Source organism: Staurois parvus, unplaced genomic scaffold (assembly GCF_062004578.1).
Source record: "Staurois parvus isolate SC_StPar_1 unplaced genomic scaffold, SC_StPar_1.0 ptg000791l, whole genome shotgun sequence".
Lineage (NCBI taxonomy): Eukaryota > Metazoa > Chordata > Amphibia > Anura > Ranidae > Staurois > Staurois parvus.
In genome coordinates, this window is record NW_028318587.1 from 7,225 (window position 1) to 34,264 (window position 27,040).

The 27,040-nt window shown below is 42.6% G+C and overlaps 1 protein-coding gene across 1 annotated transcript in view; it reads left to right on the plus strand.

Annotated features, from left to right (window-relative positions):
* The first annotated feature begins 7,768 nt into the window (after positions 1-7,768).
* The window catches only part of SLC4A11 (solute carrier family 4 member 11), a 154,554-nt gene continuing 135,282 nt past the window's right edge, over positions 7,769-27,040 (plus strand). Inside the window, exons 1-3 of the mRNA XM_089654704.1 lie at positions 7,769-7,817; positions 9,118-9,239; positions 23,885-24,116. Of these exons, the coding sequence (XP_089510830.1) occupies positions 7,769-7,817; positions 9,118-9,239; positions 23,885-24,116 (403 nt within the window). The remainder of the gene's footprint in view (positions 7,818-9,117; positions 9,240-23,884; positions 24,117-27,040) is intronic.

A 27,040-nucleotide genomic window follows, 5' to 3' on the forward strand; every position in this document is an offset into this window, starting at 1 on the left:
GATGACCAAGGGCCCCGTCAGGTCACTCTGCGCCTCCACGGGATCTTTCTGTACCGTCACACTCCTGGGGCTTGTAAAGGTTTTCCTTTTTATATACGGAGGAAATGTTTTCTCAGCGCTGTATTTTCTAACTGCATCTCCGAGCCACCAGATGTTTCTGGAATGCATTGTGATTCAACCTTTTATATTTGTATTCACTTATACATGGAGTATTTAAAGGAGAGCTCCAGGAAATTTTTTTTTTTTTTCTTTTTAAAAAGACTGCCGGAGCTTGAAAAGTGTGAAGGTAGCCCAATTGATGGGCACATCGTATTAACCCTTTCATGCACGGTGGTCACTACAGTGGGCTGCTTTAAAAGCTGCATGGGTTCTGATTGTATAGATTATTTATTACAGGTACTTATATAGCGCCGTCAATTTCCGCAGCACTTTACATATACATTGTACATTCACATCAGTCCCTAACCCTCAAGGGGTGTACAATCTAAGGTCCCTAACGTACATTCATACATTCACATACTAGGGACAATTTAGACAGGAGTCAACCTACCAGCGTGTCTTTGGAGTGTGGGAGGAAACCGGAGTACCCAGAGGAAACCCACGCAGGCACAGGGAAAACATGCAAACTCCAGGCAGGTGGTGCCGTGGTTGGGATTCGAACCAACAACCCTAGTACTGCCAGGCGGAAGTGTTAACCACTAAGCCACTGTGCCGCCGCATATCACTCATTACCAGGGCTTTTCTTCTCAAAAATTAGGTGCAGGAACTCCCCCCTTCTGAACCACTTCTCGTCTCTGCCCCCCACCTTCAAGCACCATCACTTGATCCCACCCCCTACCCACCTCCCGGTACCTTTTCTTTTAGAGCATGGGTGTCAAACTCCATTTCATTGTGGGGCCTATCAGCATTATGGTTGCTCTCAAAGGGCTGGTTGTATCTGTAAGACTGGATGTCCAGATCACCCCCCCCCCTCCCATTACATCAGATGTCAAGAATCCCACACCCTCCCTAACATCACCGTGTACACCCTTTGGGCACAGAGCTGGAAAGCAGAAAGTGCAGGGTCTGGAGGAGGACCGGAGGAGTGGAGTCAGTTACCAGAGCTTGCTGAATGCTGAGACCAGGCAGAGATGAGGGGGGTGCTGCAGCTGCACTGAGAGGTGCAGGATTTGGCAGAGCAGTTCTATTCTCCTCCCTGCTGCCGACTGCTAAGACAAGGTGGGGGCAGAGACAAGAGGGTACCTGCAGGAGAGGTGCAAGGGCCACATGAAATGGCCTGGAGGGCCAGATTTGGCCCACAGGCCTTGTGTTTGACACCTGTGTTTTAGAGTATGCAGAACCAAGTATCATTTTGTGGTGCTAAATAATTTGTATGGAATTTTAATAACAAGAAAAGCAGAACAATAGATCCCCCACAGCCAACAACAATAGACCCCCCCCCAAAGAAGAAAGAAATCCTCTAGCAACAATGGGTCCCCAAAACAAAATACCACCTCAGCAACAATACAGCCCTAGAAGCTACAACAGATCTCCCAGCAGCCAGCATCAATAGACTTGCCAGCAACAATAGACCCCTCCCTCAACAGTAGATCCCTTCCAGCAACAATTGACCCCCATCAGCAATAGACCCCCATCAGCAACAATAGACCAGCACACAAAAATAGACCCCCTTCATTGACCATAGATCCCCAAGTAACCAGCAACATTAAATCCTCCAGCACCCCTTGTTACATACATTCAGTGCTGTAGGTGCCGCTGGAAAAAAGACCTGCCCATTACAGTGGATGATATTGTGTCACCCCATACTCTGCCACCCACTGGAAAGCCATTGCAAGTGCAACAAAAATTTTCAAAACCAAGATGGCAGCAGAATCCCAAAAAGGCTGAGCAGTTTATGAATATTTTGCCGGTACTCCTATAGGAGGAGACCATTGGAGGTAAAATAAATATGGTACCATCAAGTAACACCTAAGAAACAAATTGTCATTACATTTTACTAGTATTATTTATTTATTTATTTCAGGTACTTATATAGCGCCGTCAATTTACGCAGCGCTTTACATATATATTGTACATTCACATCAGTCCCTAACCCTCAAGGGTGTACAATCTAAGGTCCCTAACTCACATTCATATATACACATACTAGGACCAATTTAGACAGGAGCCAATTAACCTACCAGCGTGTCTTTGGAGCGTGGGAGGAAACCAGAGTACCCGGAGGAAACCCACGCAGGCACAGGGAACACATACAAACTCCATGCAGTAGGCGCCATAGTCAGGAATCGAACCCATGGCCCATTTACTGCAAGCCAGACGTGCTAACCACTAAGCCACTGTGCCGCCCAGTATTGGTTTTATCTTGGGCAGAAATTACAATTAATCATCTGTCCACTAAATTGGACATCGTGCATCATTGGTTACATTTCAGCAACAATTCATACTATTACTGGGACTTTGTATTTATTGAAAATTGATACAGCTGCAGTAACCGTTTTTGGCTGTAAATGTTTTCTACTATTAGAAGGTAATTTTGCCGTTTTTGTAACAAAAACATCATGTTTTATTATGTAAGACTTCATGCCCATTGGAGAGTTGGAGACGCCTTTCCTTCTGGCAGAAGCATTTGGGCTTAAAAAAACTCAACACTTGTGAACATGTGGAACCCTTTAGGCGCATCAAGTGTTTGGTCACTAATTCATTTCATTGGGCAGCATGATCATTTATTGACTCTTAAGCACTACATGCCCCTAGCATTACCATGTGTTCACAGCGCATTTACACGCGTCTCACTTTTTTTTTTTTTCTGCCAAAATGTGGCAGCTCCTGGATGCACTGGCAGTGGGTGGTGTTTCTGCCTCTAGACTCCTCGAAATGCTTATGTGTATGTATGGATGTAAGTTAGGGACCTTAGATTAGTTTGCATGTGTTCCCTGTGCCTGCGTGGGTTTCCTCCGGGTACTCCGGTTTCCTCCCACGCTCCAAAGACACGCTGGTAGGTTAATTGGCTCCTGTCTAAATTGTCCCTAGTATGTGTATGTATGAATGTGAGTTAGGGACCTTAGATTGTACACCCCTTGAGGGTTAGGGACTGATGTGAATGTACAATATATATGTAAAGCGCTGCGTAAATTGATGGCGCTATATAAGTACCTGAAATAAAATAATAAATAAATATGTACGTGAACACATAGGCTAACACACAGGGGCGCGTAGAAGCCAAAAAAAAATGCCCCTAGGCACAATGTTAAAAATGTCCAACGTGCATGAGGCCTAAGTCCTGGTTCACATATGTGCGTTCCTGCGGTCCATGTTTTGCATGGGAACGAGAGCCCATTCACTTGAATGGACTCCCGTGCCCCGGAGAACGCAGGGAAGAAGTTTCTGCGCTTCTTCTGAAAACGCAGCCCGCATGGGAACCTCGGTTCCCAGTATGGTCGCGATTTCCAGTGCGGGCGGCGTGCCATTAGAATTAATTGCACCTGCCCGCGGGTCTGCATTTCTCTGTGCGGGTGGTGCGGCTGCACGGATTTTGCGGCACCACCCACACATGTGAACCTAGAGTAAGTCCTCATGCACAGTTGATGTTTTACAGTCGGCTGTTTTTAGCTTTTTGCATTTTTTTCTACAGCCAGTAAACTCCCCAGCATGTTATCCTATGTGTCCATCCACACATAGACTGGAATCAATGTTTTTTGGCTGGAAAAAAAAAAAAAAAAAAACGACTAGTGGGTTTCTAGAGGAGTTTTTTAGCTACAAAAATGCTCTAACGCTGAAAACGCTGCAAACCAGTGTTTTTACCATTTTTTTTTTTTGACAAAAAAAAATTTGATTTTTTTTTTTGGGGGGGGGGGGTCAAAAAAAGCTAAAAAACACAAATGCGGGAAAATCATGGGTAAACGCTAATGCAAAAACACTGAAAAAAAGCTGAAAAACTCACATTTTTAACATGACTTTACACAGCTAACGCTACCAGTGTTATCAAAACGTCCCGTGTGTATGGAGCCTAAAAGTTCATGTCTTTGTTTTGTAGAGCTTGAGTATAGAGCGGTCATAGAAAAGCCTATAGAATAGTGGCGCAAATAATATCTAAATTATTTCTTCAGTTAAAACCTTAAATGCATGCAGTCAAGTGGACATGTAAAGAACTCCTTGGAAAACTAGAAAAGCTACAATTGCTGGGGAAATTGTGTGAAGTGTTCTTGCCTCCACCTGGGTTCCTATGGCAACTCACTCTACAGCAAGGGCAGAGAAGAGCTGTTAAAAACAAACTGCTCCAACTTGCTCACTTTACTGGCGGTTGCCATCTTCAAACGGTTGTAGTTTAGAAATTATAAATCCTACACCGAAGAGCTTTACAATGTGAGCATCACAAGACCCAGACCTACATTTTGATGCATAGTATGTCTCTGAAATATTAAAAATGAAGGCACAGTCGTAGTTTAGAAATTGCCCTTCAAATTCGAGGTGGCTAGAGTGGAGTTTCAATGAATGTCAATGGGCGGCGTGAGTTGCAAACAAATGGTCATATTGTAAACACTATCAGGACTATGGCTTAGCCGTGGACATTTTTAGTGGCAGCAGGGATAGCTGAACGTTTGGATATAAGATTTGTGTAGGTGGGCTTGAAAATGAGGGAGTGATGGCAGTTTAGAAATCATGTCCTGATTTTTCAGCTCACACTCTAGCTTTTGTCAGCTCCCACTCTAGTTTTGAACATTCCGCCATTCATTCCTATGGGACCAATTTCACCACAAAAATGTTGATATTTCGTGAACCATTTGGTGTAACGTTCCACAAAGTAATAGCACACCAATCGGGAACAATCCGCACGTTTCGGTATATTCCTGTCTATGTAGCGTAAAAACTGTGGGAGGAGTTAGGGTGGTAAATTTGGCTATAATATATATGTGAGATAACCGTAAGTGGTCGCCATACAAGAACACAATTAATAGTTGTGTGGTTTTTTTTTTTTTTTTTTTTTTTTTTTATGTACAGAGAGTACTATTAACACTGGGGGGGAAAAAATTCCTGACTGTGACTTCATAATTTATACATGAAAAGGTTAATAGGAATTAATGAAAAATAGGCTCAGTATCTTTTTGTTCTTTTCCCACATGACCCATAATTCAGAGCTTTATCCCTGGGCTCTGGGGGCAGAGACTCCTTGAAATGATTGGCAGCTTCTGCCAATGTCACAGATGCAAGGAGCTATTTCTTTTCAGGGTTACTATAGGTTGGGATAGAGGGATGATTGACATCCCTGGATATTCACTGCGTATAGCGTATGGAAAAGTCGATTCACATAGTCTGGGACTACAGGACTTGTATTGACATTCAGTGTTATGAAACTCCCATGTTAGGCAAGATGCAGACCGTCCATGCTAGGGCCGGGTCTGTTGTGCCTATCACGGAAGGAAAGCAACAAGAAGGGGGTGATAAAGTAGTGGATTGGTAGGATCACCAGGTGTGTAATGTGCTGTCTAAATAAAGTGACTTCTTATGCGTATATTGAGGGACAAAGGAAGCGAGTCCTAAAGACAGACAGTAAATTATACATATATATAATGTGGGCAGCACAGTGGCTAAATGGTTAGCACTTCCTCCTGGCAGTACTAGGGTCGTTGGTTCGAATCCCAGCCACGGCACCACCTGCCTGGAGTTTGCATGCTCTCCCTGTGCCTGCGTGGGTTTCCTCCGGGTACTCCAGCTTCCTCCCACACTCCAAAGACATGCTGGTAGGTTAATTGGATCCTGTCTAAATTGTCCCTAGTATGTGTATGTATGAATGTGAGTTAGGGAGCTTAGATTGTACACCCCTTGAGGGTTAGGGACTGATGTGAATGTACAATATATATGTAAAGTGCTGTGTAAATTGACGGCGCTATATAAGTACCTGAAATAAATAAATAATAAGAAAGCCTATGAAAGGTATTCATGGGGCCCCCTACTGACCCTGGGCCCTCAGGCAGTGCCTGAATGGTCAGTCCGCCCCTGAAGGTACCATTAAAAAGCATCCTTACTTAAATCCCTTGCTCCCCTGGCAACTGATGGTGCCAATCCTTAATGGGGAGCGGGGGGACCAATCTTTAAAGCGGATCTTCCCCTTTTGGGTGGAACTCTGGTTTAAAGCTGAACTCCAGAGAAAATGTAAAACCACCCTTGCAGTGAGGCTGTCCTATGGCTTCCCCCCTCTCCCCTTCTTTCGCCATTGCAAGGGTTGAATGCTAGCTTTTATCTAGGGTACCCAGGGGTGGACTGACAACTCATGGGGCCCCTGTGTCCTCACCCACACTCAAACCACACCAAGCACAGGGCAGCACGGTGACTAAATGGTTAGCACTTCCATCTGGCAGTACTAGGGTCGTTGGTTCGAATCCCAGCCACGGCACCACCTGCCTGGAGTTTGCATGTTCTCCCTGTGCCTGCGTGGGTTTCCTCCGGGTACTCTGGTTTCCTCCCACACTCCAAAGACATGCTGGTAGGTGAATTGGCTCCTGTCTAAATTGTCCCTAGTATGTATGAATGTGAGTTAGGGCCCTTAGATTGTACGCCCCTTGAGGGTTAGGGACTGATGTGAATGTACAATATATATGTAAAGTGCTGCGTAAATTGACGGCGCTATATAAGTACCTGAAATAAATAAAGTCCTGAAATAGTTACCGCACACTTCAGTGGAGCCCTTCTTAACCAAGGTTCCATAAAGCCAGACGTGTCCTTCAGAGGTTCCTTGGTTTTTATGGGTTCCTAGGGTTCTGGTTTATGCAGCTGAAAGCTATGTACCAAAACAGCACTGTGAATGGACTCCGTAGCGTTCAATATTGCTGCCTTTAAACCAATATAAACTATGGATCTGGGTGCAACGAACTGGATGTCCGAAGTGGAAGATGCTTGCAAGGCTTCCTTGTCATGGTGCTGTAGAGTAGGCACCTTGTGGTATCTGCAGGTACATTTGATAGAGCAGGCTGCACATGGAACCTCAGTCTGCCCAAGTTGCCATTCGCTAAATCCCCACCCCCTGTTGTAAAACCCCACCTTGTTCAGCTGTCAAATACATACCTTTTTTTAGAGACCCTAGTACTTGACAGAATACTAAGCAGGGGTGGGGCTTAGTTTCGACTTGGACAGAAGTCAAAGTCCTATGTACAGTTTGGGATTTAGGGGACCCACAGGGACCAATTATACCACACAAACAAGTTTTCCCAGCACTCTTACCAGCTAGCCTGAAAAATGAAAAACAAAGAAACAACAAAATGGCATTTACGTTAAAAAGAGGTTTTAGTTGCACACATTTTCAAATGTATGTAGAAGCCACAATGCCTTGTCGAGGCTCCTCTGTAAAGTGTGGTCCTAAGGCTTGGTTCACACCTATGCACTTTTGTTTTGATCTGTTTCTGCAATGTTTTTTGCAGTGCGTTTTTGATGCCTTTTTTTAATAAGTTTTTTGCTTTTTTTATGCTTTTTTTTGGTCAGTTTGTTGTGAGGCAGATTAAAAAATGCAAAATGCGTCAAAAACGCACTACATGCTTTTCTGCAGCATCTCCATTGAAGTCTGCTTTTGTGTTTAAAGAACGTACCTGACCTTTTCCAAAAACGCAGCAGCAGAAAAACAGCACAGATGTGAATGTGTCCCATTTGAAACCATGTTAAATGGACGTTTCTGTAAGTTTTGTAGTGCGTTTCTGCAAAAAGTAGAAAAAACACGTGTGAACCAGGCCTAGCTCCATATTGGAGCATATATATAGCAGTGGATACATTAAAGGCAGGTATGCCTGAAGGGAGCCCATTCCTTGTCCTTCGTGGGAGCGAAGGACAAGGTAAGTGATCGAGGGATCCCAGAGCAGAGCAACACTGCAGGGTGTTCCCGAGTGTAGGTCGGGGTAAATTTTCAGTACCAAAAGCGGTAACCCCGAGCTACACTCGAGCTTACCATGCAGCGTTGCTCTGCTCTGGGTTTCCTTGATCACTTACCTTGTCCTTCGCTCCCGCGATGTCCCCCCTGCAGCGTCCCCGGCCATGTCCTCCGGCCGATGGCGGGATCCATCTTCTGGGTTCCATTCCCTGCGAGCGTCGGGACGTACGGGATGTACAGGGGATGGAACCGGCGGGAAATTCAAAAATGTAAAAATTTTTTTAGTGACATTCACTAAATATGCTAAAATCACATAGTATAACATTCCTGTATCAAACCATTTCACATACATTTTGTCCCGAGTGCTTTGTCCTGCGCCCTGCCTGCATTTTTACTGTTCTTTCTGCCTGGAAACTGAGAAAAGTCCATGGCCTCCAAAAAGCGTCCCTATAGGTCAAAAGCGGTTTTAGACCGGCTAGAGAACAGCGATAGTAAATCAGAACCACTTGCAGAATTGAGTGATAATGATTCGTGGGGGAAATTCCTCATCGGACACTGAAAATTATTTTGCGACTTTGCTCAGTGATGTGCGAACTTGGCGCTATATTTCAAATTTAAGTGTTTTTGGTTTGATTATATTATTGAATTAAATTTATTATTATATTATTTGTTATTATTTATTATCATATAATTTATAATTTCATGTTTCAAATTTTATCATACCCGGGATGTGCAATGCTTTCCAGGCTCCTAAAACAAAAAATAGTAAATGCACATTTTTTTTTTTAACATGCATTTATTATTTTTTGTTAAAAAGTGAACTTATCCTTTAAATGCTTCTGTTTTGTTTTCTCATTTTCCATTAACCGGGCCTGTCAATTACATGCAAATTTATTGCTGGGTTATAAAAATAAAATGCAAAGCATGGAAAAATCCATCGTTTTGTGCTTTCTGCTGCTATTTAAGGGAGTGGAAGAAGCCAGGCCCTAATGTTAATGATAGGTATGTTTTTAAATCAATACCGTGCTTTTTGCTTGCACTAGAGGAGTACTGTACATTGTTCCAGCATTGCGTAGAGCCTTTCTTTGTTTTTTTAATTGACTTATTGATTTTGTATATATCGGCTTCTCAATGTCTGTTTTTTCGATCGATGAGGGCTTTTCAGTAGAATTCCTTCTCAAGACTGTAGACTAGGTTAAAAAATATGTATATTTGAATGGAAATTTAATTTTTTATCCTTTTCTGGATACTTAACAAGGTGACAGATATTGTAAAGTCCTGTCCAGTAGGTCATGACGATAGAACTCTGCGTCTTCTAATGCATTTTAATTTTCTTTCAGCAGAAAATGAGAGCGCTGGCTGCGTATTACTGCACACATCACGAAAGGTGAGTACTGCTCTTTCATTTTGGCTTTTTTTTTCTGTCTTACGTACAGCATGTCAAGGTTGATTTAAAATGCTTGTCTTTGGTTTTATCGGTAATACAGAAAAACTAGGTAGAAGAACAAGAACTCATTAACGAGGCAGACCAGTTAAAATTGATTGGATCCCAGTAGTTTCAATCCCTGGTCTTCCTCTTGTATCGGGGAATGCAAGTTTTTTTAAGGTTGCATTCACACCTCTGCATTTCTAGGTAGTGTGGTCCAAATGTGATGGGATTCACTGTCCATCCCAAAGGTGTGTTTTTCTTTAATACTCTCTAGTACTATATACTACTTAGAGGTGTGATTGCAATCTTTTATAAACAAGTAAAGAGATCACTTTTTAAGCAGCCTTTTTCAACTGGAGTTTCTCTAAGAGTTCTTTGAGTGAAGAGCAATATCTACTTTCTCAGATCATCAGTGGTACTTTTACGAACAATGATCTATTCGACTGTATGCAAGAGAGGCGTTTTCCCTTTCTAGAGTCCACCTAGGGGGATTCTTACCATTGACCACGAGTGTAATGGGGATCTACTTCACTGACCACCAGTGTAATGGGGATCTACTTCACTGACCACCAGTGTAATGGGGATCTACTTCACTGACCACCAGTGTAATGGGGATCTACTTCACTGACCACCAGTGTAATGGGGATCTACTTCACTGACCACCAGTGTAATGGGGATCTACTTCACTGACCACCAATGTAATGGGGATCTACTTCACTGACCACCAGTGTAATGGGGATCTACTTCACTGACCACCAGTGTAATGGGGATCTACTTCACTGACCACCAATGTAATGGGGATCTACTTCACTGACCACCAGTGTAATGGGGATCTACTTCACTGACCACCAGTGTAATGGGGATCTACTTCACTGACCACCAGTGTAATGGGGATCTACTTCACGGACCACCAGTGTGATGGGGATCTACTTCACGGACCACCAGTGTAATGGGGATCTACTTCACGGACCACCAGTGTAATGGGGATCTACTTCACGGATCACCAGTGTAATGGGGATCTACTTCACGGACCACCAGTGTAATGGGGATCTACTTCACGGACCACCAGTGTAATGGGGATCTACTTCACGGACCACCAGTGTAATGGGGATCTACTTCACGGACCACCAGTGTAATGGGGTGCTTCTCCACTAACTGCAAATCTAAATAGGTTTTTTGCATGACTCACTAATGTATCCTAGCTCTTTACTGACCACCAGGGTAAGGAGCACGACATTGACCATCAATGTAAGGAGCTTTTTTCCCACTGACCACTAATGCAAAGCGCATTCCTTCCACTGACCGCAATTATATGGGGCATTCTTCCCACTGATCACCAATGTAAGGAGCATTCTTCCCACTGATCACCAATGTAAGGAGCATTCTTCCCACTGATCACCAATGTAAGGAGCATTCTTCCCACTGATCACCAATGTAAGGAGCATTCTTCCCACTGATCACCAATGTAAGGAGCATTCTTCCCACTGACCACCAATGTAAGGAGCATTCTTCCCACTGACCACCAATGTAAGGAGCATTCTTCCCACTGATCCCCAATGTAAGGAACATTCTTCCCACTGATCACCAATGTAAGGAACATTCTTCCCACTGATCACCAATGTAAGGAACATTCTTCCCACTGACCACCATTGTAAGGAGCATTCTTCCCATGTCAACCAATGCAAAGAGCATTCTTTCTACTGATCACCAATGCAGGGGGCATTCTTCTCACTAACCACCAATGTAATGGGGACCATTCTACTGACCACCAACGTAAGGGGACCATCCCTGATGGATCACCAATGTAACCTATGTCATCACTGCCTACAAGGGTAAGGGGCACTACACTGATTGCCAATGTAAGGGCATTCTTCTCTACTGACCACCAATCTATAGGGACCCTTCTCCACAGATAACCAATGTGACCTAGCTCTTAACTGACCACTAGGGTAAGGGGCAGCACACTGGCAACCAACGTAAGGCACATTCTTCCCACTGGCAACCACAATGTAAGAGGCATTCTTCTCAATGATTTCAGTGAAAGAAGTATTCTCCTCACTGATCACCAATGTAAGGAGCATTCTTTTCACTAAACACCATTGTAATGGGGGGATTTCTCTATTGAACACCAATCTATGGGGGGCATTCTACACAGATCGCCAATGCGACATAGCTCTTCACTAACCAGCAGAGTAAGGGGCAGCATATTGGCCACCAATGTAAGTGGCATTTTTCCCACTGATTGCCAATGTAAGGGCATTCTTCTCTACTGACTACCAGTGTAATGGGGACCTTCACTACTGACCACCAATCTATGGGGACCCTTTTCCACAGATCACCAATGTGACCTAGCTCCTAACTGACCGCCAGGTTAAGGGGAAGCATATTGGCCATCAATGTAAGGCGCATTCTGCTCACTGATCACCAGTGTTAAGAAGCATTCTGCTCAGTGATCACCAGTGTAAGGGGCATTCTGCTCAGTGATCACCAGTGTCAAGAAGCATTCTGCTCACTGATCACCAGTGTTAAGAAGCATTCTGCTCAGTGATCACCAGTGTAAGGGGCATTCTGCTCAGTGATCACCAGTGTAAGGGGCATTCTGCTCAGTGATCACCAGTGTAAGGGGCATTCTGCTCAGTGATCACCAGTGTAAGGGGCATTCTGCTCAGTGATCACCAGTGTCAAGAAGCATTCTGCTCAGTGATCACCAGTGTCAAGAAGCATTCTGCTCAGTGATCACCAGTGTTAAGGGGCATTCTGCTCAGTGATCACCAGTGTCAAGAAGCATTCTGCTCAGTGATCACCAGTGTCAAGAAGCATTCTGCTCAGTGATCACCAGTGTCAAGAAGCATTCTGCTCAGTGATCACCAGTGTCAAGAAGCATTCTGCTCAGTGATCACCAGTGTCAAGAAGCATTCTGCTCAGTGATCACCAGTGTCAAGAAGCATTCTGCTCAGTGATCACCAGTGTCAAGAAGCATTCTGCTCAGTGATCACCAGTGTCAAGAAGCATTCTGCTCAGTGATCACCAGTGTAAGGGGCATTCTTCCCACTGACCACCAATCTAAGGTGGCCTTTCTCCATGGATCATCAATGTAACCTAGTACTTCACTGACCACCAAGGTAGGGGCTACACTGACCAAGTAAGTGTCATTCTTCCCCCGTTTTGCTTTTGGAGATTTTCCCTCACTTTGTTCTCTGTAGTAAGGATAAACCCAAAATGAACAGGCTGTATGTAATCCTAGCTATTCTAGAACAGCTCCCTGTTCCCCTCTCTCTACAGACTGCTCTTATTGTAAGAAACTTCTTGTCAACACCTATGCTGTGTAGTGGCCTGTTTGATTGGATGCAAATTGTTCAGATGAGCTCTCACATTCCATCGGTTTGGTAAATATAGAGGGGATTGTATGAGATATGTTCAATCAGATTGTTACATGTATGGGAAGCTTTTGACACCTTTGCTCCATAGATGGTGGGATTCTCTTATGTGTCGGTTTGGGCTCTGTGGTCATTTATTATTGTCACCCAGCAGATCATCCATGACTTTGTATTGGATGTGTTGTATTGCTGGTATTGTTTGTGCTGTGTAGTAATTGTGTCCTCTAGGCATGACCTTCCCGATGTGGAATTCAGCTAAATTAAACCCATTTCTGTAGAACAACCCAGACACAGCGACAGAGCCTTTGGCGTCTGTTATTCTAATATAAATACTTGTCATTGTTACTAGATGCCTCTTCCCGTGGATTGACTGCTATTTAAATCGCAGAGACTGCTTAAAGTGTACCTGTCACGTAAAAAAACCTGCAATTGATTAAAAGGCCCTGCAGGGGTGGAATATGATCACTCAAGAACAAGTATTTTGTGTGCAAAAATCTGAAATAAAACAGATTTGCATTAAGACACGTCTTACCCGAGCGAACGCTGATGAGATGAAGTATGCAAATCGTTCTGTTCCCCCTCCCCTCAGTCTTCCAATGTGAATACAGAGCAGGTGCTCTGGGAGAAGGGGGGGGGGGGAGCAGAGTGAGCTGATCTTATTGGATGACTTCATTGCTTCTGCTGTGGAGTTTAAAGTGGAAGAAAACTATATCTCTAATCTTAAAAATGTTCCCTCTCCTCTCCTCCTACCTATCCTGTATAAAAAAGATCTGTGCACTTACTCATTTGTAATCCACTACGTTCCGGTCACGTGATCCCCATAGGCTTCCATAACCCAGATGAAGATGGTGCTCCCCCTTCTCCCCTGTGTCAGTGAGCATCTGCTGCAGGGGAGAGGAGGGAGCACCATCAACAGCTGGGCTATGGGTGACATCAAGGCTCCTGGAATTCAGAGTCATTGCCGAGCTTTTCCTTACACAGGATCGCGTGACCGAACCAGATTACAAATAGGTAAGAATACAGATCCTTTTTATATAGGTTAGGTGGGATAGGGACTGGGGAGGAAACATTTGTAAGAACAGACATAGGGGTGTATTGCACTTTAAGGATGAATTGGTCCCCTGTGCCATCAGATGCAGAGATCAATAATGTTTAAAGCTGCTTGTTAATATGTATCTAAACCCAAAAACAAAAATGTAATGTTTTGTAGCTTACCAGTCCTCAAATACAGTATATACAGAGCATCCTGAAAGTATTCACAGCGCTTCGCTTTTGCCACATTTTGTTATGTTACAGCCAGGGTGGATTTGATTTAAATCACGATGTAAATCACTAGTCAGTAAGGCTTGATTTCAATCCTAGTTTTCTACATAAAGACTGATTCTTGCTGGTATAACTTTAATATGCAAGTAGATGAAGATTTTTAGAACAACAACTTTTCATATTAGTTTTTTTATCCCCAGCTTAATAGGTTAATCATTCATATTTGGACAACTTTTCTGTTGTACTTAGGAAGGAGAAAAATAATCATTACCTAATAATAACAATTTAAATAGATTTATTCACCTGAAACAATAACATTCCAGCAGATGTGATTTGCTTAAACATCCATGTTTGGTAACTAATTTGGCTAAACAAAATATATATATTTTAAGAAACTTAGACTGTCAGCCCCTTCCTCCTCACACTTAGCTTCACTTTCTTCTTGTGCAGATCTATTCCACTCCAAACAATCAGAAAAATATTGTTTCTCTTCTATTCACTGAACTTCTTGAAACTTAGCAGTGAAGGGGTTGATTCTGTATTCATAGGTTTGTAGAAGTTAGGATGAAGGTCTTTTTCTTAACTCTGTTCATGTTATAACATTTTTGCTGTGAAGAGGCATGTGATCTCCGCTGAGTCAAATTCAGTTTTGAGAACTGCAAAAGTAAACCAATCATCTGTGATAATATCTTGTAGGCAGAGAAACTGCCCAATTATCTTACCAAAACCTCTGAAGAGCATGACATTGTGAATGGATTCATGGAATTTATTTACCAAACATATACAGCATTATTCTACATAATTAAAAAACTAATCTTTATTTCATGATGGAATAACCTTTGGATGGTAATATATTTTCCTCAAAGCATTTTATTTAAAAAAATCCGATTTAAATAAAAAAAAATCCAATTTTAAATAAAAAAAATTCTGATTTTAAATAAAAAAAAATCCGATTTTAAATAAAAAAAATCCGATTTTAAATAAAAAAAAATCCGATTTAAAATCCAAAAAATCCGATTTAAAATCCAAAAAATCCGATTTTTTTTTTTTTTTTTTTTTTTTTTTTTTTTTTTAAATCATTGATTTTTATCCACCCTGGTTACAGCCTTATTCCAAAATGGATTACATTTCCTCAACATTCTACAAACAATACTGACATAATGACAATGTGAAAGAAGTTTGTTTTGAAATCTTTGCAATTTATTAAAAATATAAAACAAAAAAAAAAACCCCAATGTACAGAAGTATTCCCAGTCTTTGCTCAATACTTTGTGGAAGCCCCTTTAGCACCAATTACCCATCAGTGCCTGTCAGTGCCGACTATCAGTGGTGCCTATCAGTGCCCAGCAGTGCCGACTATCAGTGCAGCTTCATCAACGCACATCAATGAAGGAGAAAAATTACCTCTTTGCAAAATTTTATAATAGAAACAAAGAAAAACTTTTTTTTTTGCTTTTTTTTTTGTTTATAGCGCAAAAAATAAAACACCCAGCAATGAATAAATACCACTAAAAGAAAGCTCTATTTGTGTGAAAAAAATGATAAAAATTTCATATGGGTACAGTGTTGCATGACCGCGAAATTGTCATTTAAAGTGCGACAGCGCTGAAAGCTGAAAATTGTCCTGGGCAGGAAGGGGGTATAAGTGCCCTGAAGGCTTGTGGTTAATGGTGAACTTTCGTACTGAGGTGACAAGTGCTTCACTGTGCTCACACTGGTACCCCACATGGATTTACACTCACCCTCATCCCATGGCCACCTACAGGTGAAACTCAAAAAATTAGAATATCGTGCAAAAGTTCATTTATTTCAGTAATACAACTTAAAAGGTGAAACTAATATATGAGATAGACTCATTACATGCAACGCAAGATAGTTCAAGCCGTGATTTGTCATAATTGTGATGATTATGGCTTACAGCTCATGAAAACCCCAAATCCACAATCTCAGAAAATGAGAATATTGTGAAAAGGTGCAATATTCTCGGCTCAAAGTGTCCCACTCTAATCAGATAATTAAGCATAACACCTGCAAAGGGTTCCTGAGCCTTTAAATGGTCTCTGTCTGGTTCAGTAGGAATCACAATCATGGGAAAGACTGCTGACCTGACACCATCATTGACACCCTCCATAAGGAGGGAAAGCCTAAAAAGGTAATTGCAAAAGAAGTTGGATGTTCCCAAAGTGCTGTATCAAAAGCACATTAACAGAAAGTTATGTGGAAGGGAAAAGTGTGGAAGAAAAAGGTGCACAAGCAGCAGGGATGACAGCAGCCTGGAGAGGATTGTCAGGAAAAGGCCATTCAAAAGTGTTGGGGACTTTCACAAGGAGTGGATTGAGGCTGGAGTCAGTGCATCAAGAGCCACCACACACAGACGGATCCTGGAGATGGGCTTCAAATGTCGTATTCCTCTTGTCAAGCCGCTCCTGAACAACAAACAACGTCAGAAGCGTCTTACCTGGGCTAAAGAAAAACAGACCTGGTGTGTTGCTCAGTGGTCCAAAGTCCTCTTTTCTGATGAGAGCAACTTTTGCATCTCATTTGGAAACCAAGGACCCCGAGTATGGAGGAAGAATGGGGAGGCACACACTGCAAGATGCTTGAAGTCCAGTGTGAAGTTTCCACAGTCTGTGTTGATTTGGGGAGCCATGTCATCTGCTGGTGTTGGTCCACTGTGCTTCAAGAAGTCCAGGGACAACGCAGCCGTCTACCAGGAGATTTTGGAGCACTTCATGCTTCCTTCCGCAGACGAGCTTTATGGGGATGCTGACTTTATATTCCAGCAGGACTTGGCACCTACCCACACTGCCAAAAGCACCAAAACCTGGTTCAATGACCGTGGGATTACTGTGCTTGATTGGCCAGCAAATTTGCCTGACCTGAACCCCATAGAGAATCTATGGGGCATTGCCAAGAGAAAGATGAGAGACATGAGACCGAACAATGCAGAAGAGCTGAAGGCCGCTATTGAAGCATCCTGGTCTTCCATAACACCTCAGCAGTGCCACAGGCTGATAGCTTCCATGCCACGCCGCATTGAGGCAGTAATTGCTGCAAAAGGGGCCCAAACCAAGTACTGAGTACATATGCATGCTTCTACTTTTCAGAGGTCCGATATTGTTCTATGTACAATCCTTGTTTTATTGATTGCATGTAATATTCTCATTTTCTGAGATTGTGGATTTGGGGTTTTCATGAGCTGTAAGCCATAATCATCACAATGATGACAAATCACGGCTTGAACTATCTTGCTTTGCATGTAATGAGTCTATCTCATATATTCGTTTCGACCTTTTAAGTTGCATTATTGAAATAAATGAACTTTTGCACCATAATCTAATTTTTCAAGTTTCACCTGTATCTCTAGGTGGGTCAAATGTGCTTTTGGGTCTATCCCAGTATGCAACGTGGTGTTGTTGATGGATGTTCCTTCACACCCTTAACTGTGGTTGCTAATGGTATCTGGTGATCCTCCACTGGGGCTGCATCAATGATAGAAAGCTCCTCTCCTCCACAGGCAGTAATCCAAATTCTCAGCATAAAATAAAACAAAACCGGACATCGCACAGTGTAAAATCATATAGGCTTTAATAGTGGGGTCAAACTATAAAAATGCCACTCACAAAAAAAAATGCCTTTCCTGATGACGGTCTATTGATTGAAACGCGTCGAGGTTTCATGACGTAACTTCTGCTGACGTCACGTCTGCTCTTTGGAATGCGGCAGCCATTTTAAATTCCATTCATATACAACAAGGCTGAATACACCTAGTGCCAGGCAAAGGCACTTTTTGTGAGTGGCCATTTTTATTGTTTGACACTACTATTAATCACTTCAAGTCTGGACACTTTTACCCCCTTCCTGCCCAGGAAGCTTTCAGCGCTATCACACTTTGAATGACAATTGCGCGGTCATGCAACACTGTACCCATATGAATTTTTTTTAAACCGATAAAATTTTATTTTGGTGGTATTTATTAACCACTGGGATTTAATTTTTTTTTAAATGTAAATGAAAAAGTCCAAAAATTTTGAAAAAAAAAAAGTGTTTTTCTTAAGTGTTGCAAATAAATAATCTTTCTTCATAAATCTTGGCCAAAATTTATTCAGCTGTTTTAGTAAAAATAAAATAACCCAAATTTAGTTTAGAACCAAAAATTATAACTGTGTAAAAAAAATTTCTTATTTATGGCGGGCAATTGGTTGCCCAACCTAAGCATGGCCTATGTGAAAATTTATATAAGATTTTGTGTACATGAGTTCACAATTAGGACTGCTGCTATATAGTTATTTGCTTCTTTTTTTTGTTTTTTTTTTAAATCCTAAGTACAGCAGCATTCCCTTTTTTTTAAGTCCAAGTAGATGTTGCAATCCAATAAAAAGATCCTCAAATTTGGTTATAAATTTAGGCCAAAATGTATTCTGCTCCATGTTTTTGGTAAAAAAATCCCAATAAGTGTATATTGATTGCTTTGTGTGACGGTTATAGCGTCTACAAACTATGGTATAGATACTGCAATTTACGCCATTTTTTTGCTATACAGCGCTGCGCTAGTTTAACGAACAATTGCGCGGTCATGCAATACGGTACATAAATGAAATTTACATCCTTTTTTTTCCCACAAATTGAGCTTTCTTTTGGTGGTATTTGATCGCCTGTGCGGTTTTTATTTTTTGCGCTATAAAAAAAAGGCTGATAATTTTGAGGAAAAAACAATATTTTGGACTTTTGCTATAAAACATATACAGTAGAAAAAAAATTTAAAAATCAAATTTAGTCATAAATTTCTGCCAAAATGCATTCTGCAACATGTCTTTGCTAAAAAAAAAAAAAAAAACCAATACGTGTAAATGAATTGGTTTTCGTGAAAGTTATAGCGTTTACAAATGGCGGGAAAGATAGGTTTTTTTTTTTCATATACTAATAATGGCGGCGATCAGCGACTTATGGCGGCAATCAGGGACTTATGGCGGCGATCAGCGACTTATGGCGGGACTGCGGCGGACGTTCTGACATTGGGGGGTACTGACTTGGGGTCACTGACATCTCCAGTGACACCAATACAGTGATCAGTGCAAACAAAAATACACTGACACTGTACTAATGGCACTGGGGAGGAAGGGGTTAAGTTATTCAGGGAAAGGGTTAACTGTGTGAGGGGAGTGTTTTACTAGGGGGCGGGGTGTGTACTGCAGGGAACACCGCTGATCGGGAGAGAGAAACTCTTCTGTCCCGATCAGTGTGTCCTGGAGCTGTCAGGGAACTGACAGAAAGCAGAGCTACTGCAGCTGTGCTCTCTGTCAGCGATTGCCGCTGATCGCCGGGACATAGCCGGCAACGGCCGGCGACTGACATCCGCGGCTGTGATCGGCGGGACAGGTAGGGCGGCGGCGCGCCTTGCGCGTGCCCCCTACCTGTTTTAAAAACACGTTTTAAAACGTGCTTTTGCCCCGCCGTGCCGCCCTGCCACCGTATTTCTACAGTGGCTGGGCAGCATGTGGTTAATATTGACCAACACACCTTACATGTATGTTTATCAGTTCAAATACCCTATATTTAGCGCAGCATTTTTTATATGATGTCATTCAGAAGGTTTTGAGGCTGTACCTTGATGCTAGCTGCTCATTTATTTGTCCAAGGGCTCGTAATAACTTCTCTGTTTGCTCCCAGGGAGCACGCTCAGGCTAAAATGGCGGGCGATTGGTTGCACGACCTAAGCGCGGCCTATGTGACAATTATATAAGATTTTGTGTACACGAGTTCACAATTAGGACTGCTGCTATATAGTTATTTGCTTCGTTTTTTTTGTTTGTTTTTTTTTTTAAATCCTAAGTACAGCAGCATTCCCTTTTTTCAAGTCCAAGTAGATGGTGCAATCCAATAAAAAGATCCTAAAGTATTCCAATGTGATATCTTGTGAAAATCAACAAAACTCAAGCGCACGCTGTGCCTCCACCACCAGTGAACAATGACCACTTACCTCAGATACATGACCCCTGAATAAATACGTAAGGTAAAAAATGCGCTGCTGTTCCGAAATTCCCCACTTTCCTCCTTACCAAGCATGGAGATGCATTCTCATAGGGGCTCATGTACACGGGGCGTTTGGAAACTCTTCTGAACGATGGAACCCGACTGCTGGAAAACGTAGGTTAAAAAACGTCAGTTTGCATACCACGTTCATGCGCGTTTAGAAGCCTTTTGTCCTAAAATGCCCAGAATGCACTGACAACAGTACATAATTACCTATTTCAGACACTTGGAGAGAAATAGAGGCCATACATGGGTCGAATTCCAAACAAATTTTCTTTAGAAACTAGGACATTTCGTGCGTTTTGTAATCCGATGGCGCCACCATTGATTTTCAAAATTCAACTAACCAAGCCTTCAAGATCACATATTGCTGCAGAAAAGAATTTTTGTGGCCAAGAATTTTCTTTTCTTTCCAGGTCACAGCTCCTGCTTGTTTCTTTTACGATTATATTTCTTGCACGTTTCTCCCATCATTGATTAGAAATTTAATTTTTCAAAATATTTCCAACATGCCCGATCACTCATATTCCATGGTCGCTCAAAAATCGTCCGTTGCGATGGCCCACTAATGGTGTGAAATCCAAAAGAAAATTCTTCGAAAGATTTTTGAAAGGAAAATTTTTTCAGAATTCGACCCTGCGTCTCACATATTTGTAGTTCTGCACGGTTTTTATTATGGGGGGGGGGAATACACACACACAAATATATATATGTGTGTGTGTATGTGTGTGTATGTATATACAGTGAAGGAAATAAGTATTTGATTCCCTGCTGATTTTGAATGTTTGCCCCTCACAAAGAAATGATCAGTCTAAAAATCGATTGGTAGGTGTATAGTAACACAGAGACAGAATAGCAACAAAACATTCAAAAGAAATGCATGTCTAACAAATGATGACTGATCTGCATGTTCATGAGGGAAATAAGTATTTGATCCCCAATCATTCAGCAGGATTTCTGGCTACCAGGTGTCTATCATACAGGTAACAAGCTGAGATTAGAAGCAGTCTCTTAAAGGGAGTGCTGCTAATCTCATTGTGTTACCTGTATAAAAGACACCTGTCCACAGGAGCAATCAAACAATCAGATTCCAAACTCTCCACCATGGCAAAGACCAAAGAGCTCTCCAAGGATGTCAGGGACCAGATTGTAGACCTACACAAGGCTGGACTGGGCTACCAAACTATGGCCAAGCAGCTTGGTGAGAAGGTGACAACAGTTGGTGCAATCATTCACAAATGGAAGAAACACAAAACAACTGTCGGTCTCCCTAGGTCTGGTGCACCATACAAGATCTCACCTCGTGGAGTGGTAATGATCATGAGAACAGTGAGGAATCATCCCAGAACTACACGTGAGGATCTTGTCAATGATCTCCAGGCAGCTGGGACCACAGTCACCAAGAAACCAATTGGTAACACACTACACCGACAAGGATTGAAATCCTGCAGTGCCCGCAAGGTCCCTCTGCTCAAGAAAGCACATGTCCAGGACCGTCTGACGTTTGCCACTGAACATCTGAATGATACAGAGGAGGACTGGTTGGAAGTGTTGTGGTCAGATGAGACCAAAACTGAGCTCTTTGGCTTCAACTCAACTCGCCGTGTTTGGAGGAGGAGGAATGCTGCCTATGACCCCAAGAACAACATCCCAACTGTCAAACATGGTGGTGGAAACATTCTGCTTTGGGGGTGTTTTTCTGCTAAGGGGACAGGACAACTGCACCGCATCAAAGGGATGATGGACGGGGCATTGTACCGTCAAATCTTGGGTGAGAACCTTCTTCCCTCAGTCAGGGCATTGAAAATGGGTCGTGGACGGGTGTTCCAGCAGGACAATGACCCAAAACACACTGCCAAGGCAACAAAGGAGTGGCTCAAGAAGAAGTACATTAAGGTCCTGGAGTGGCCTAGCCAGTCTCCAGACCTTAATCCGATTGAAAATCTGTGGAGGAGCTGAAAGATCGAGTTGCCAAACGTCAGCCACCAAACCTTAATGACTTGGAGAGGATCTGCCAAGAGGAGTGGGCCAAAATCCCTCCTGAGATGTGTGCAAACCTGGTGGCCAACTACAGGAAACATCTGACCTCTGCGATTGCCAACAAGGGATTTGCCACCAAGTACTAAGTCATGTTTTGTGAAGGGGATCAAATCCTTATTTCCCTCATGAACATGCAGATCAGTCATCATTTGTTAGACATGCATTTCTGCTGAATATTTTGTTGCTATTCTGTCTCTGTGTTACAATACACCGAACATTCGATTTTTAGACTGATCATTTCTTTGTGAGTGGGCAAACATTCAACATCATCAGGGAATCAAATACTTATTTCCTTCATTGAATATGTATGTGTGTGTGTATATTTTTATATGGTTTGACTAATTTTATATTCAATATAGTAATAACTTTCAGGGCTGGTTCACACTATAGATACGTAGTCCAGATGTGTTCCGGATATGTTTCTGCATGCTCGTTTTTGGTGCGTTTTTTGATGCGTTTTTTCCCCTCTCCTTCTCTTCAATTTAAATAGGGACGAGTGCGTTCCAGTTAGTTTTTTTTGCTGTGTTTTGGTGTGTTTTGGATGCATTTTACCACGTTCCAGTACACTTCTGTGTAGGAAAAATGCAGCATGTTCTGCTTTTTTTTTTTTTGTCTGCATCTGGAACGCACTGGAGCTACAAGCGCTGATGTGAACTATGATATTGACAACCATGTAGCCTACTTTCTGTGCGTTTTTGGATGCAGAAAAAAAGCAACTGAAACATGTGGTGTTAACTGGCCCTTAGCCCTAGTTCACACTGATGCGGTTCGGAATTTGCAGCGTTTTCTGTGCGAATTCCGCACCGCATCAGAATTGCACCCCGTTCATGCGAACCGCTGCAGATGTGTATGTTAAGTTAACACCACCCTGAAATCGATCTGCAAAACGCTGCGATGTGCAGAATCTGATCGCATGGGTGTGACTACCCATGTGATTCGATTCTAGTGCGGACCAAAAAAGGGTCCTGCATGTTTTTGGTGCGGGTGCGGTGCAATTAGAACCATACAAAATGAATGGCTGCAAATCGCACCGCACACAAATCGCTTGTGATTTGCAGAGGAATGCGGTCCGGTTCTTGTGCGAATCACATGATATACAGCACCGCACACGTGAACCCGGGCTTACTGTGTCCCAGACCTGAAGAAGTGGGGTTTCCATGAAACGCGTTGACGCATGAACATTAGATAATGACATCTTTGTTGTATCAGTGTTGTTTTTATGTCCATATATTCCTGCCATATAGGAATATTTTATCTTTTTGTAGAATAATAAATACTGTGCTTGTTAACAGTTTTGATTGCGATTCGATTCTCGTGCGGACGAAAAAAGGGTCCTGCACCTTTTTGGTGCGGTGCGATTTGAGCCGTACAAAATGTATAGATCCAATCGCACCGCACACAAATCGCATGGAATTTGCACAGGAATTCGGTGCGGTTCCTGTGCGAATCACATGCGATTGACCGCACTGCATCAATGTGAACCCGGGCTCAATGTGTAGTAGTATAATTTAACACACACACACACACACACACACACACACACACACACACACACCAGCCCCTAACCCTCAAGAGACGTACAATCTAAGGTCCCTAACTCACATTCATACATACTAGGGACAATTTAGACAGGAGCCAATTAACCTACCAGCATGTCTTTGGAGTGTGGGAAGGAAACCCACGCAGGCACAGGGAGAACATGCAAACTCCATGCAGGTGGTGCCGTGGTTGGGATTTGAACCAACAACCCTAGTACTACCAGGAGGAAGTGCTAACCATTTAGCCGCTGTGCTGCCCATAATATATAATTTACGGTCTGGCTACAAGTTCTACTAAACTATCATGCGTTTATTCCAGAGACTATCACTGATCTTGTTTTCCTCTCTTTAGTATCTAAAATTAAAGAACTTTGAGGAGGAGGTGAGAGCCCACCGGGATCTGGATGGATTCCTTGCCAAAGCCAGCATTATCTTGGATGAGACGGCGACCTCTCTGGACGACGTCCTGCGGGAGATGCTCAAGCACTTTGTGGAAGACCCGGAGAACGCGGAGCCCAGCTGTAACTTTGATAAAATCATGAGCACTTTATTCACAGACTCCGAGGCCCCAAGGGAAGGCAACGGTGAGCAATTATCTCTCTTTATTGGTGATGGATTGTATTCCCTCTGCTCTTATCTCTCTATTGTGGTAGCTGGCAACATGTCTTCATTTCATAGATGTCCAGGAGATCTCTGTGTGTGATCGGTGGCCTCCACATATATGTGCTGACATGTTGGGTTTCTGTTTTCCGTGTGCTGGCCAGCAGGGCCAAATCGAGGGGATTATTGTAATGTGCGCTTGCTGGGGATCACCCCATTTATTTCAGGTACTTATATAGCACCATCAATTTACACAGCACTTTACATATATATTGTACATTCACATCAGTCCCTAACCCTCAAGGGGTGTACAATCTAAGGTCCCTAACTCACATTCCTACATGCTAGGGCCAATATAGACAGGAACCCATTCACCTACCAGCATGTCTTTGGATTGTGGAAGGAAACCGGATTCCCCGAAGGAAACCCACACAGGCACAGGGAGAACATGCAAACTCCAGGCAGGCGGTGCCGTGGTTGGGATTCGAACCAACGACCCTAGTACTGCCAGGCAGAAGTGCTGACCATTCAGCCGCTGTGCTGCCCCACCCCATACATGCACTTTCCTTGCTAGATGTACAGAAGGAATTGTACAGTCATGGACTTGTGTGTATAGATTCAACCTCCAGGGCTATCATCTGCCATAGGGGATCATGCACTCTAGATGTTCTGTAGATGTTCTGCAGATGTAGCCGTTAGAAGGATGAGACAAGCTATTTACCACTGACAAGGGTGCTTACAATGATCAGCTTATTTTATGGATGTAAAACCTCTATCCCAAAATGGAATTATTATTATACAGGATTTATTATTATTATTATTATTATTATTATTATTATTATACAGGATTTATTATTATACAGGATTTATTATTTATTATTATTATTATTATTATACAGGATTTATATATTATTATTATACAGGATTTATATATTATTATTATTATACAGGATTTATATATTATTATTATTATACAGGATTTATATATTATTATTATTATACAGGATTTATATATTATTATTATACAGGATTTATATATATTATACAGGATTTATATATATTATACAGGATTTATATATTATTATTATTATACAGGATTTATATATATTATTATACAGGATTTATATATTATTATTATTATTATTATTATTATTATACAGGATTTATATATTATTATACAGGATTTATATATTATTATTATTCAGGATTTATATAGTGCCAACAGTTTGCTCAGCGCTTTACAATATAATGGGGGGACAATACAGCAACAATACAGTTCAATACAAGAGGATTAGGAGGGCCTGATCCTGGGAGCTTACAATCTAAGAGAATAAAAAAAAACTGCTGTAAATGATTATAAAGTGTGAGCTGGAGTTCGGCTTCAATCTAAATCTCTTAGTCCATCTTACACTCCCCCCCCAGATTGACAATGCTGCTGTCCAGAGGTGCCCCCTGTGCTCCTTCATCCAGTGTGGGGGCGCTCTAATACAAGAGATGTGTTACTAGCCAGATCACCAGGTGCAAACAGAGGGGAAAAAACCACCAACATCTATTGTCGTTTAATTTTTAGCATTTAATGCAATGTACCTTTTAGGCTTGGTTCACATCTATGCGGGTGGTGCCGCTGCGGTTCCGCATGAAAATCCGTGCAGCCGCACCACCCGCACAGAGGAATGCGGACCCACGGGCAGGAGCTATTAGTTCTAATGGCATGCCGCCCGCACTGGAAAACGCAACTGTACTGGGAACCTCGGCTGCGTTTTCGGAAGAAGTGCTGGGACTTCTCCCCTGCGTGTCACGGGCACAGGAGTCCATTCAAATGAATGGGATCTCGTGCCCGCGCAAAACGTGTCCCACGTGGCCGCATAGATGTGAACCGGGGGTTAATGTAGGTCGCAATACATTGCATTTTTGGTTTTGGGTTTAGTACCGCTTTAAGGCTTCGTTCAGGAGGACATTGACACCCATTTGCGTGCATTCTGCAGAGTTTATTGCTCCTGCATCCGTCCTGATCTGTGGTATGGAGATGGATGCAGAGCCTGCACAAACAGCCGCATGGCAAAGTTCGACTTGTGTGCAGACAGTGTGTTCAGATCTGTGCACCTGTTCCTGCACACAAGTCGAATTTTGCCATGCGGCTGTGATTGTGCAGCCTCTGCATCTGCATTCACCTCTATAGGCTGCCTGTGCAGTAAGGGCCGGTTCACGCTATAGAAACGCTGTCCAGATGCGTTTTTGCATGCGCATTTTTTACGCATTTTTGGCGCGTTCCGGTCAGGGGCGGACTGACAACTCATGGGGCCCCCGGGCAATAGGGGATCATGGGGCCCCTGTGTCCTTGCCCAAACTCAAAAAAGCCTATGAAAAAGGTACCAGGGGCATCTCATGGGGCCCCCTACTGACCTCGGGCAGTGCCCAAGTTTCCAGATGGTCAGTCTGCCCCTGGTTCCAGTGCATTTTTTACGCGTTCTAGTGCGGTTTTTATGCATTCCCGTTCATTTTTTCCCTCTTTTTCTTCAATTTAAATAGTGACGTGCATTCCTGTGCATTTTTTTGGTGCGTTTTTGTTGCATTTTACTGCGTTCCAGTACAGTTCTGTGCAGAAAAAATGCAACACGTTCTACTTTTTTTTTTTTTTTTTTCTGCAGCCGGAACGCACTGAAACTGCAAGCATTGATGTGAACTATGACCTTGACAACCATATCACCAACTTTCTGTGCATTTTGGATGCAGAAAAAAAGTAACTGAAATGCATGATGTGTGAAGTGCCCCATAAAGTGCAGTAACAAATGCGGCCTGTGGGCAGGATGGGTGTCCAGCACGTGTCTGAATGAAGCCTAATACAGAGGAAAGAAATCCGATTGGGTGTAAAGTGGTAGTAAAGTTGTGAAGCAAACGAAAGAAATGG